The sequence below is a fragment of the Lepisosteus platostomus genome, chromosome 7 (assembly GCF_059453375.1).
Source record: "Lepisosteus platostomus isolate fLepPlt1 chromosome 7, fLepPlt1.hap1, whole genome shotgun sequence".
In the NCBI taxonomy this organism is placed as follows: Eukaryota; Metazoa; Chordata; class Actinopteri; order Semionotiformes; family Lepisosteidae; genus Lepisosteus; species Lepisosteus platostomus.
The window spans coordinates 52,298,985-52,311,348 of record NC_142617.1 but is presented as its reverse complement, the minus strand read 5'-3'; the positions used below and the strand labels follow the sequence as shown (position 1 = coordinate 52,311,348).

General features: G+C 39.0%; 1 protein-coding gene across 1 annotated transcript in view; it reads right to left on the bottom strand.

Moving 5' to 3' along the window:
• Positions 1–1,340: 1,340 nt before the first annotated feature.
• spg11 (SPG11 vesicle trafficking associated, spatacsin) overlaps positions 1,341–12,364 on the bottom strand; it is a 29,773-nt gene continuing 18,749 nt past the window's right edge. The window contains exons 25-40 of the mRNA XM_088641157.1: positions 11,571–11,840; positions 11,034–11,234; positions 10,417–10,524; positions 9,682–9,847; positions 9,000–9,214; positions 8,125–8,878; positions 7,407–7,552; positions 6,881–7,085; positions 6,242–6,379; positions 5,543–5,676; positions 4,893–5,000; positions 4,511–4,679; positions 4,164–4,240; positions 3,609–3,764; positions 2,894–3,045; positions 1,341–1,632 (exon numbers count right to left, since the gene is read on the bottom strand). Coding sequence (XP_088497283.1) covers positions 1,452–1,632; positions 2,894–3,045; positions 3,609–3,764; positions 4,164–4,240; positions 4,511–4,679; positions 4,893–5,000; positions 5,543–5,676; positions 6,242–6,379; positions 6,881–7,085; positions 7,407–7,552; positions 8,125–8,878; positions 9,000–9,214; positions 9,682–9,847; positions 10,417–10,524; positions 11,034–11,234; positions 11,571–11,840 — 3,180 coding nt within the window. The 3' untranslated portion in view covers positions 1,341–1,451. The remainder of the gene's footprint in view (positions 1,633–2,893; positions 3,046–3,608; positions 3,765–4,163; positions 4,241–4,510; positions 4,680–4,892; positions 5,001–5,542; positions 5,677–6,241; positions 6,380–6,880; positions 7,086–7,406; positions 7,553–8,124; positions 8,879–8,999; positions 9,215–9,681; positions 9,848–10,416; positions 10,525–11,033; positions 11,235–11,570; positions 11,841–12,364) is intronic.

The window sequence follows — 12,364 nt, the reverse complement described above, 5'->3', positions numbered from 1 at the left end:
TATTCAACCTGAAGCCTAGCATATACAATTGGTATACTGTATTAACTGGACCAGTCCGACTGAAGTACTTTGCTCAAAGGCACAACTGCAGAGCCCTTCCCACTACCCCAGAGCTTGGGGGACAAACAGGAGACCAGAATCAGACAAACAAAGGATGTGAGGTGGGGAATAAAGAGTAGACTAAGACAGGTAAGTACTGAGGTGCCAAGCCATGTAGAGACTTATAGGTGAGCATGAGAATTTTGAAGTCGATACAAAACCCAATTGTAAGTCAGTTCAAGGACTCCAAGATGGGAGTAATGTGATCACTTGCACTTGATCTGACCAGGATCCTGGTTGCCGAATTCTGGACATACTGTAGTTTGTTTAGTATAGTTTTGTTTAGTGGATTTAGATACCGTATCTCAACAAGTAGGGGATTGCAGTAATCAATTCTAGAAAAGACAAATGTGTTGACCAGTTTTTCTGCTACAGGCAGAGACTACAAAGGACATGGTCTGGCAAATATTCTGAGATAAAGTATGATGTTTTTACAATATTTTGCACATGTGGGTCAAACATCAAGCCTGAAAAAATATGACCCCCAAATTCTTCAATTTGGTTTGAAATTCAAGAACAGTGCCATCCACAGAAACGGTTGCTGCATTGGCTTTAGATAGTAATGGGAGGTAAAGAAGCATGACTTCAGTCTTGTCGCAGTTAAGATGAAGGACATTTTGAGTCATCCAGGATTTTATGCAATTAGAGATGCAATTAGGAAGTGCAGAAACAGCTTCTTCAGTGTCAGGTTTAGTATAGATGTAGATTTGAGAATAATTTGCATAAAAGCCATGTGATCTTAATAGCTGACCAAGTGGGAACGTACTGTATAATGCTGAATACAAGGTGCCCAGTATTGAGCCATGAGGAACACCAGACACACCAGATGTAATGAGCCCAACATTAGAACTGAAACCCCCTGAACTGAAAGAGAGACAAAGTGTTCGAGATCAGTAAGGAACGAGTTGAACTATTTAAAAGCAATATCAGAAACCCCAAACACAGTCTCAATATGAGTGAGAAAGATATAATGATCAAGAGTGTCAAACACAGCACAGAGATCAAGGAGAATAAGGATAGAGAACTGGAATCAACAGCCACAAGAAGATCGTAAATAACTTTAACAAAGGCAGTTTCTGTACTGTGTCATTATCTGAAACCAGACTGAAGGGGTTCAAAGAGGTTGTTAGCAATGAGACAATTAATTAAATTGCAACAGCACGTTTTAAAATATAAAATATATATTTGTAAATTCACAAAAGCACAGATTTGCATATGGACAAAGAAAATGCAGACTGAAATGTTGTTTAGATGCATTTATTCTTAAAGATTTAACTTTTGGATTCCTTATATACATTTGATGAGATGACTTTTTTCCAGTGAATGGATGTTACCTCATATTCTCTTTTTATTCAGCTTGCAAGTCGGTCATTAAGATAACAGCTAGTTTTTGTATCTTGCAAAAGCATGTTAGCAATATCAAAAAACCCATGTTCATACGCAAGCTTGTAACACATATACACGTCTTCGCAGTACTTCAGCAACTTCTTTAAATTCTGATTCGCGTTGGCAGGTGGTTTGCTGTGCTTGAATCTGGAAAAAATTAAACAGTATTTATATAGCAGAATATCTCACTAATTTCTAACTGTGCTCTTATTAATATATAGCTTTCTGGATGGAATGACCTTTAATTTGCTAATGCGCTCTTATAAAACATTGTAAAGTGCCTTACAATTTCAACTCATGACATGGTTGTTTGAATTTTATATAAACAATATCTGACAATTAGATATGATCACTTCTGCATTACTGTACAATATTGCATAAAGAACAAGTAATAGGTTTATTCCATGCTGAAAAGAGAAGGAAGAAAACACAACGTTTCGCCTGTGGAGCCTTCTTCGGGTGTAAGTATATTACAAGGACGACATCTGTAAAGGAATAGGGGCTGATTAGAAAGCCTGGTCTTGGACCAGATCGCTGTGAAGAGACGGAATGCTGGTTAAGAGAGGGGGGCAAGTAGCCCAGGGAGGAAGAGAAGGAACGATGAAGAGATCTAGAAAAAGATTTAGGGGAAGGCATAGTGGCTCCACAGCCGAAACACTTGACAAATGCTTTGTTAATTTTTATATCTCAACGTAAAAAATACCACAGTCCTAGGATTAGTTGGGGCTTATATTCGATGCTGAAGCATGTCAGCCTTTCTTGCTTGAGATGAATCAGTCTTCTTCCAGTTGTACAACAAACAATTTAAGAATTTAAGAAAGGTTACAAACAAGAGGAGGCAATTCAGTCCATCAAGTCCATTTGAATGTCCCAAAAAAGGGCAGGTTTCTAATTTAACAAAACAGAAGCAATATCACTCAGTTCTCTTGCTGCTGAGGTAAATACTCTCATTGCAAAATCAGCTCTTCAATATGATTTTATAGTTTAGTCCAGTGTGGAGGCACCTTACTGTCCCAGTTTAAAAACAGTTTCTGCAGAGATTAATACACAAGGTGGTGCAATTTTTAAAGATAAAAAGAAACGCATATATCAAGTAACACTGAAGTAACCAAGACAATGAATTTCTAGAATGAATACAAAGGTCAGAAATAGCAAGAACTCTGGGGCAGAGAAGATGAACTTAGATTTATCAGCTGTAATTACTTACAGTAACTAATTCTACTAAAGCCACTTGTTGTTCTTCCATCCTGACATCCTTTTAGAAATGTTTTTTCCAATCAGGCTTCAAAATATCACTTTTTTTTTAAAGTTTTTAAATGTGTTAATATTCTTCAGCCGGCCTCATTTAAACATAAAATACCTCTACAGCAGAGGAAACCTTTTATCTGTAAATAGCAGTTGTACATACTTTTTGGATATTTCTTCAAACAGGCTGGCTTGCAGAAGTCTCTGTTGCTTGAATTCCTCTAGGTAGGCAAAATCCCCTTTGACAATGACTTTCTGATAGAGGACTTCAGCCCAGTCAGGAATGAAATCATATGCTTCTGCTACAACAAAAGACTTAAGAAGAAAAGTTCAATGTTAAGATACACACACTTTTGGCGTCACGTGTATTTAGGCATATAATATGTTTTGGAAATGCTGTGATTCAAATTGCCTTTCCTGTAAACTCTTTCCTTATAGTTATGATCTACAATTTGTCTTTCATGATTTATTTGCGCAGTGTACATTTTATTAGTGAAAGTGTAGCTTGTAGATATACAGTAAATGTTAATTTTTATGTAATATTAAGAAAGATGAATTTGTGAAGATAAAACCACGCAACGTATTAGAAACGTGTTGCAAGTCTAATAGTATAATCATTCATTGCCCTAGCAGAATGATCTGCCTCAGGTGCTAGGAGAGTTGTGCCATATGATGTAAAATACATCTACAATTTACCTTTACAAGGGTAAGTTACTACACTGTCAAATAGTCCAGCTGTACTGCTCCAATTGCATTTAAAAAACTGTGGTAGCAGGGATCAACCTGTAGCATCTTCACTCTCCATCTTCAGTGCAAGGTCATTTTTTAATTGAAAGATTTCTATACCTCACAGGCTCAGGCTGTTCTTAAAGCAGTACCTGGTAGAAGCGTGGCAGGGAAATGATGGCATCCAGCAGGTCCGTCTTGGGCAAGTTGATGACTCGGTGCTCCTGACCGTGATTAAGGAAATGAAGCTGCAGGGCAACGAGCTTGGCCAGCTTCACGCAACGCATGCCTTGACGCACACAGGAGTCCTGTTGGGATGGCACACCTTCCAGCAATTAGGGCAGGGGGCACTGGTGACCCAAACTCAAAAGTGCTCCACTTTAATAAAACATTCATGTCATAATATGAACTCCGAACTTCATGGTCCTCAGGTTTCTGTTTTATCTTTGTTTCTCCATCATTAATAATTAATGAACATTGTAATGTAGTTTCCAGCTCTGCAGCAGTCAATTTAAACATACTGTACATATTGTACCTGACCACTGTTGAAATAATACAGTACAGTATGTCAAACATGTGTGATCTATACTGAAATTTGAGCTTGTAAGAAGAAGCTTTTTATTAAAAAGGATAAAAAGGCATGGAAATCACTTCCGCTCAAAGAAAAAAAAATGTTTTTAAGTTTTAATATCTGTCAAAAACAATACCTTAGAGAAACTTTCTGCAGCATCCTTTAAAAGTGTTAACACTTTCTTCAAAGAATTCTTCAGCTCTGGCGTCACTGCTGTGTTAAAAATAAATGTATTTCCTGTTAACAGAAATGAACTGATGCTTCTGACTTTACACAGATAAAAAGGTATGCAGTTATGTGTCCATAGGCATGCAATCTTAGCAGTGTGTTCTGAGGGTGCTGCATCTGTAGTGATTTACTGATGTACTAGTTAAGAGGTATCCAGTCTTTTCCTGCAGTGCCATCTGAATCTCCTAACAACCCCATTCTAGAAATGTTTCCTCGTCCTCTAGCATCCCTTTCTCAGTGTCTCTCCCCTCTTACCCCAGGGCTGGGACTCGATCAGCTTGAGCTGGGTGCGGGCAGCACCCTCGTGGTTCTCCCCGATCTCCCGACACATGCTGAAACACAGCGCCACCATGTTGTGCTTTTCACTGTCGCAAGGGTGACAGCGCTTGATGTAGTCCAACAAAGCCGTCTTTAGTGTGGAATTCTTAGGGCAGAAGTGCAACAAGTCATTGTTAGTTATTTAAACAGTTTAAAATCCCCCTCAGTGCATTCTGAACAAGGTTTCAAGAAAGGTTTACACATCGGTCTTGAACATAACACTATAGTCAACTTATACGGTGCAATATAACATTTCAGCTGGTTATCTGACAGTTTCTTCTTTTTACAGAAATAAAAGAAATAAAGATTTTTTCCTAACCGACTGCACTTTTTTCCTGAGGAGCATTTCAAAACGATGGTTCTGGTTAAGCAGGTCGAAGACATAAGTCATGTCGTTGTATCTGCCAACACCAGTGAGCAGGCGAACCTAAAGAGTACAAGAGGGAAAAACACATTAATGTTCTCACTAAATAAATATCATCAATGAGTGGAATAAAAGTATAGTTTAATATACTGTATACAGGGACTCAGAATGTGTTGAACTAAAATAAAAAAAACAATCACCTTAGTGATTTTAAATGAAGAGAAACATTAGGAATTAATATTGTTTTAAACAATAACTTAATTCTTACAATAATACATTGTAACTTAAAAGTTGAATAAAGAAAAGGTGTTGTAGTATTATGCCACAGGACAAAAAATATCCTGCTGTCTGTTTTTATTAGAGATAAATTTGCTCATTTTGATATGAGCCATTCTGAGAAGACGTGTTTATGCCATTTTTTTTTATCACTTCATAAGGCACAAAAGGTGGGTGTTAAGCCATGTTTTTTAGACTGAATCCTTAGGATCTACCAACACCCCCTGCTGAAGGTCTGGATCAGGGTCTCACTGGGCCCATAAACCAAACTACAGTCTGTACCCCTCTGCTTTGCTGCGCATGTGTGTGAGAACAGGGGTCTCACTCACCAGAAGGCTGTATCTCTCGCTGTGGGCCAGGTGTGTGTGGCTGAGGTGCCGGGCAGCCTGGAGCACCCTCACGATGCCCTCCATGTGGCAGGTGAGGCTGAAGCAGTCATGAGCCAGGATCAGGAGCTCAACAACTGAAGAAAAGAATGGCATGTAAAAATAAAGATTAACGGTTGGACTGTGAAGTGGTTCATGATTTTATATAACTTCTTAAAACTGAAGCAAAACAATTACTCTGGGAAATACTCAGAAAAGGATATTACAGCATAGGTGAATCCCTTTTGTATACCATCTACTGTATATGAACACAGTGAGCACAAATGTATTTTATTGACGGCACACCGGTACCACTCAAAGCCTTTAATAAAACAATATTAGCAAAGGGTGATACATGATATCCTGATATTTGAGTTTGCTCGTGCATCTAAACAGCCTAAACATACAACAGAATTAACAGAGGAAATGATTCCAGTACACTTAAAACACACACAGCAGCTATGAACTTAACAACATAAAAGAGGGTATTCAAGGAAACATAACTTTCAAATATCAAGAGGTTAATGATTGGATCATTGGATCGCAGTTTTTTTTACTAGCAGTGAGTTAAATGTTTTGTGACCCTAACTCATTTCCAAAAGATAAGACTAAGATTTTTTTTTCCTCATGCAGTCATTTTTTTAAAAGGCAACCATATCTTACTGCAGCCAAGCTCCCCAGGGGGAACGGAGGAGATTTTATCCAGCAGCTTGGTTCCCACAATATTCGGGTCCCCACAGAGCTTTGCTAGCTGCAGGAATGCCTCCTTGCCATCACTGGGATTGTAAATCTGCTTTCCAACTATAAGCACAAAACATCAACCAATTATTTTTATAATTGCTGCACTACCTTGTTAGGATCAGACTATAAGCTAACTGCAATACAAATGTCATCACAATATCACAGGGCTTCTAGCTTTTATTATAAAACTAAATGTCAGTTTACTGTATTTAACCTTTCCCTTTAAAAATCAATTGCTAATCAACCACAGCTGTTCCTCATTAATAGATCATATATTACAACTATTAAATTGAGGTGCTGATTACTTAACTATTTATTTTAATCATTTTCTGTACAGTACCTCGACTGGCGTCTTAAGATATCAGATTTAAAATATTATTAATCAGGTCTTAAAAATGAGTCTTGTAAACAGATTTTTTACCAGATGTGATCAGCTGCAAAAAAGAATGTCAAAATGCCTTTTGGAGATAAAAAAATACATAATGTTAGTAACAAACCCTGAAGTGGATTTAAAGGCAGTTTCAGGGGCCCAGGCATGTAACCAAAATCAGACTGTCTCACCTGGTTCACTCTCCTGTGTATCTGCTAGTAAGCCCTGTACCACTTCCCTGGACACGAGCTCTGCAACAGTCTCGGCCTGCATCCTCTGGACAGTGATGAAGGCCTTGGCTTTCTTGTAGCGATCTGGCTGCTGTGACAACAGCACCTTACACAGTACAACTTCTGACTCCTCAGCAGAGATCTCACTGTAGGGACACTTCAGCTCCTAGACAGTATTGCACACCATGTTACCACATCATACTGTACTATTTAAGCTTTTGTTAACAAAACTGCATATCCATATTGCTATAAACCAAACATCTCTTAGAAAAGGAAGAAGAAATTAAACACACAGCTTCTGATGTACAGTGCCTCACATGTCTCAGTCAAAAGTTTAGTGGAACTGGCCTGTACATTACTGTACCTCAAATTATGTCAATTTGAATTAATACATGCATACAGTATGTGTGCATATGTTTTGCAAGTACATGTTAGACCATGACAACATCAGCTCACAGCCAAACAATACTGTGGATGGAAGTGGTACCTTGGAGAGCTCATACAGGCTGAGGACCTGTTTGCAGTAGTTCTTCCCATGGTAACACTCATCAGCCAGTACTTTCAGATCGATCACAACCTGGTCTTCTGGTGGTGGGTCCCCCACAAAGGAGGACTGGCTCCCCAGACTGCCAGCTGTGTGAATATGAACACTTCAAATCCTGGGCTTAACCATGAGTCTCAGTCTACACTCCAATTGACTAAACCCACACATGCTTATCCCTGAGCATAAGAGCTGGATTAGTCACTTTTCTTCATCTTCACAATCTGTCCACTTCTGGAATCGCATGAGTCACATTCTCAAAATACCTCTGAAGGAAACTACTCAGTGGCAAACTATGAAAATGAAATACAAAGCACAGTTATGCTACATAATTTAAGCCCTTCGTTTTTTTAAAAGGTTATGCAAAATCCTAAAATTAAAAAAAATCTCATGCATATGAAGTTTTTTCCAAAGAAAAACGTAGATTTGATAAAATCTCTATTATTAATTGTTCACAGTGATATTTCCAAAACTTGACTGAATTAAAAATGTATCTCACTGTTGCGACACATTTTTGAGCAACAGTGGATGAAATCAAATCAGAATGTTTATACAGTAATCCCAGGTCTTTCATGTGGAAAATGTAATTGAGGCAACTGAGCTCAACATGTAGACAAACAGTTTAGTCCATGTACTACATTTTTCCTTCAAGCGTTATACTTACTGCTGGGAAAGGATGGTCTCTTTGAGGGGCCTTCTGAACCCATGGATATCCCAGCTGTAAGAATGGTCTGAACCCCAGGCTGCAGATCAGATGCGCTCACTTCGCCCGATGCCAGACTCCTACAGTGCAGAACCAGCACCACGTCTCTGTGGTAGAAATTAAAGTAGCGGCAGATGCGACTGGCTTCATTTATATTACCCTCATCCAGCAGCTGGCCAACTAGAGCACTCAGAGCTTCTAGCTCAGTGCTCTCTAAACTAGTCTTGCAGCTTTCATCAGAGGGGAGACCGTCTAGCTGTAAATACTCAGGTCTGTTTAGGGCTGCCAGTTTGGAAAAGGAGAATTCCTTGATTAGGTCTTCAAATGGATTATCACTTGCATTCAAAACTGGAAGAAAAAACATGCTTTCCTTCTCCATAGCAGTCAACACAGCTTGCTGGCGGATCCGGCACATCCAAATCCTCTTCTCCATCTCTTCCAACTGAGGGACAGGTGAGGGATCTTCCCTGCAGAGCCAGTGTCCTGCCATGGTCAGCAGGAGGCACGTCTCCTGGATACAATGCAATTCAGCCTCAGCTGCACCTTCCTGCAGAGGCACAGTGGCTTCAGCCTGGAACAGAAAGAACTCGGAGACCTCCTTGTTGCTAATGGCATTGCTCTTGAATCGGTCATGGCACTTCTTCCAGAAAGCGATTCTCATTTCTTTCCTCTCCCACTGTCTCTTGGTTTTCAAATTCTGTAGGTCCTGCAATACCTGTGAAAATATACAAGAAGATCCTAAAGTTATCACAATGGAAGCAAAAGCAGCAAACCAAATCCTACTGAACATGAAATGATTCTGTTTGTAAACACTTAATAATTGAAGAATGACTCACTTCACAAATTGCCAGTCTGCCTGTAGGCAGGTCAGCTAACTGAGCCACCTGCCTTGCTGAGGAGAAAAGGCCTTCTCGCTGCAGTTCCTCCATGATCTGCAAACACTCCCTCTGCAGAGTTTCCCCAGAATACGCTTCCAGGAGTGAGTGGCTGATGGACACAGGGGTGTCCTGTAGGATCTGACTGAGGAGGCTAAGCTTCTTAAAGTCTGGGCCTACAGAAGTAACAGAACACACAATATCATCAAACCAATAAGTTTACAGAGGCCAATTACTGAATCAATAATAATGCACATACAGTATATTATTATCATAATGCACAGGAAAATTGAGTTCAAAAACATGGATCCAATAAAAAGCAAAAGAAACTGGAAAACAAATGTTCTCTTCAATGTGAAAAAACAAACAAAAATGTAAATAATTATTAGCCTGTCCAGAATCCTTAAAAAAATAACTGTTTTTTTCTTCTTCTTTTTTTTTTTACACAATGTATTTGGTCTTGAACAAGATTCTGCATCTTCACGCTTCCTTTCCAACACAAAGCTATAAGACTATAAGAGACAAACTGTAAAAAAAAAGAAACAAATGACCCTGTCGCATAAGGGAACAGTTCAGTAAGCAATGGCTAAGTATTTTCCAAGAAGTTCACAGACTACGGACCCTTCTGCTTCAGGCCTCTTACCATTTGACCTGAGAAATCTCTCCATGCCCGCCAGCAGCTGCAGTAACTTCCTCAGCTCATACTGTGTGGCACACTGCAGAATCATGATGTGAAGGAGAGAGGAGGCCTGCGATTCAGCCCACTGCACTGGGATGACAGGAGAAGTCGTGGCAGTGCTGGTCTTCAGCTGTAAAAACAAGATCACTGCAGTAAGCACACGTTCCCTGAGCCATGGCTGGACTAATAACAGTAAGAGGAAAGAAATAATAATTTAACACTATAATCAATTTAGGATATAACATGAAATATTGTGGGGGGAAAAAAAACTTCTCTTGTTTCCTATGGGGGCTAGAAATGCAGAAGACACATTATAGAACTCTGCTTGCAGGGGAGTGGTAAGTTCTGCAGAGATCTGCAATGGTTAAATATTTGCAGTTGCTTCAGTTGACATTTAAATGAGCCATAACCGCAGAAACATCTACAATAAGCATGGCTTATAAGAACAGATGTACTGATGTAAGTGCCCTTAATTAAGGAAGCTAAAAACATACAATTCACTCAATACTAAGTAGAATGTAAAAAACATAACAGTCTTGTTATCCTTTTTGTAAAGTTGGATTTTTCTAGATTTGGGGGTGATTACAGTCTGCTGCCACAATCCTTTCCATGCTATTAGAAGGAAGTAGTGGAAAGCGAATTTGATGGCTAATGAAGACTGACAATTTGCAGGAAGAAAATATCAAATCAAAAGCGTACATTCATCAGACATTTCTGGAAGTCAAGCAGTCTGTTCTTTGCTTCATCATAATTCTTGTACTCCCAGCAGAATTCATACATCTGCAACATGTAGATCAGAGGACAGTCCTGGAAAAGAGATAAAAACTGTACTTTACCCACTCATCTTGGAAAGGTAAAGACTATTTTCCTACTTATATCAAATGTCATAGTACTTCATGGGTAACAATTTTAATCTTTAACTTATAATTTAACCATTTTTATGAGAATTAGCACCCTGCATTCACACATAAGATATTGCTCTACCCATTAATTCCCTGAAAGCCAATGGGTACACAAGGAGTGGAGGAGACAAAACAGGCTGGAATTAATTAAATAGGGTTCTACACAATAACAGCAGAATTATCTCAGGAAAGCAATCAACATAAAACATTAAGCAATATCAATTGAATTTATTGCCCTTTGTCAGTGACCACCAGGTTTCAGAGAACAATTTATTCAAATAAAAGCCAATCAGAGTCCAAGATCAAATGAAAACCAGAAAACCCTGTGACCCTACAGTACCAGGAGTGAATATACAGTAGGTGTCCTGTGACTTGTCTGGCTTTAGATACAGTACATAAGGAATATAATGGTACCTTCTGAAACAACTGAAAGCCTCTTAAAAGGGGTTTTGCATTTTGTCTTTTCAAGAGAGTCTTCCATATGATTGACAGGTCATGGAGGTTCCACTCATGCTGCTTTAGACACTCGTTTATGTGACCTGTGGCTTCTGCAATGATGTCATCATCCACAGAGGTTAAAACCCAAACGCAGAGGCACTGGAGTAAACTGACATCCTGCCGTAGGAAAAACACATACAATTTCAGAATATTGTCTCCAAGCAATGGCAGAGAATATCTATTTCTTCAGCACTGCCAGTCAGTTACTGGTTTGTTTAATTTGTTCAGTAAAAAAAATAGCTTTTTAATTAAACTATAATTTAATTGAAATAACAGTGGTCTTATATACAGCATTTGCTTTAATATATAAAAATGCAAAGGGTTGTTCTCATTTCCAGTATACTACACACAAACATACAAATATATTTGCATGCATCTATATACCTGGTCACGAAGGTCTCTCTTTAAGGACCCTGTTCAAAGTAGTAGCTTTTAGTGTCTTTGCTGACCTACCTCAATGCAGGCTGCAATGACAGTGAGAACAGGACAGTGCTGGTGCATTGCTTCAGACAGTAGGTATCGCCATGCACTGGGCTTGTCCTGGCTCTGTAACAGCACCTGGAAGAGCTCCCTGGGAGGCTGTGCCTCACTTTTTAGAATGGCCTGTTCGGTGGGGGTCTGGTCTCTGTTGTCCTCCCTCTGGGATACCAGCTGCAGATTCTCAAAGGCCAGGGAGAGGTGAGCCCGCAGTTCTGGGCTGAACTGTGCTGTCAAAGCCCGCACCTGTCAGAAGGCACCAAAATCACAACTGGGATGGAGAAATATCAAAACAACATAGTGGAACGGACTTACTAATTGTCCAAAAGATTAAATGGTGAGGGAACCACATATAAGGATTTTTTATTACTTATGTTATACCTAGTTATGAATAGAAGTCACAGTAGTTTTGTCCCTTCCAAATTCAATAATCTTATCTTTTACAGTGAAGTACTAGGGTCTTCAAGCCTGCTGTAAAAATAATGAAACTGGACAAAAATGGAAAAAAAAACCCTGAAAGGTCACTAATTTTCCATTTTGAAAGAAATTTAATTAGAGCCACATGGCCCATGCCACATAAACAAATACTAATTAAAAACTGCAGATGACACAGACGGACTTCTGTTTTAGGAAGATAAAGTTGATTAAAGAACACAAAGTCAAGGAATGATTTTCTGAAGATATAAATTATACTTTAACATATTTCTGCAATTTAGGTCTTAACATAAAAGACATAATAATTCTCAAATGCACTCTACTTAAGGAACCTT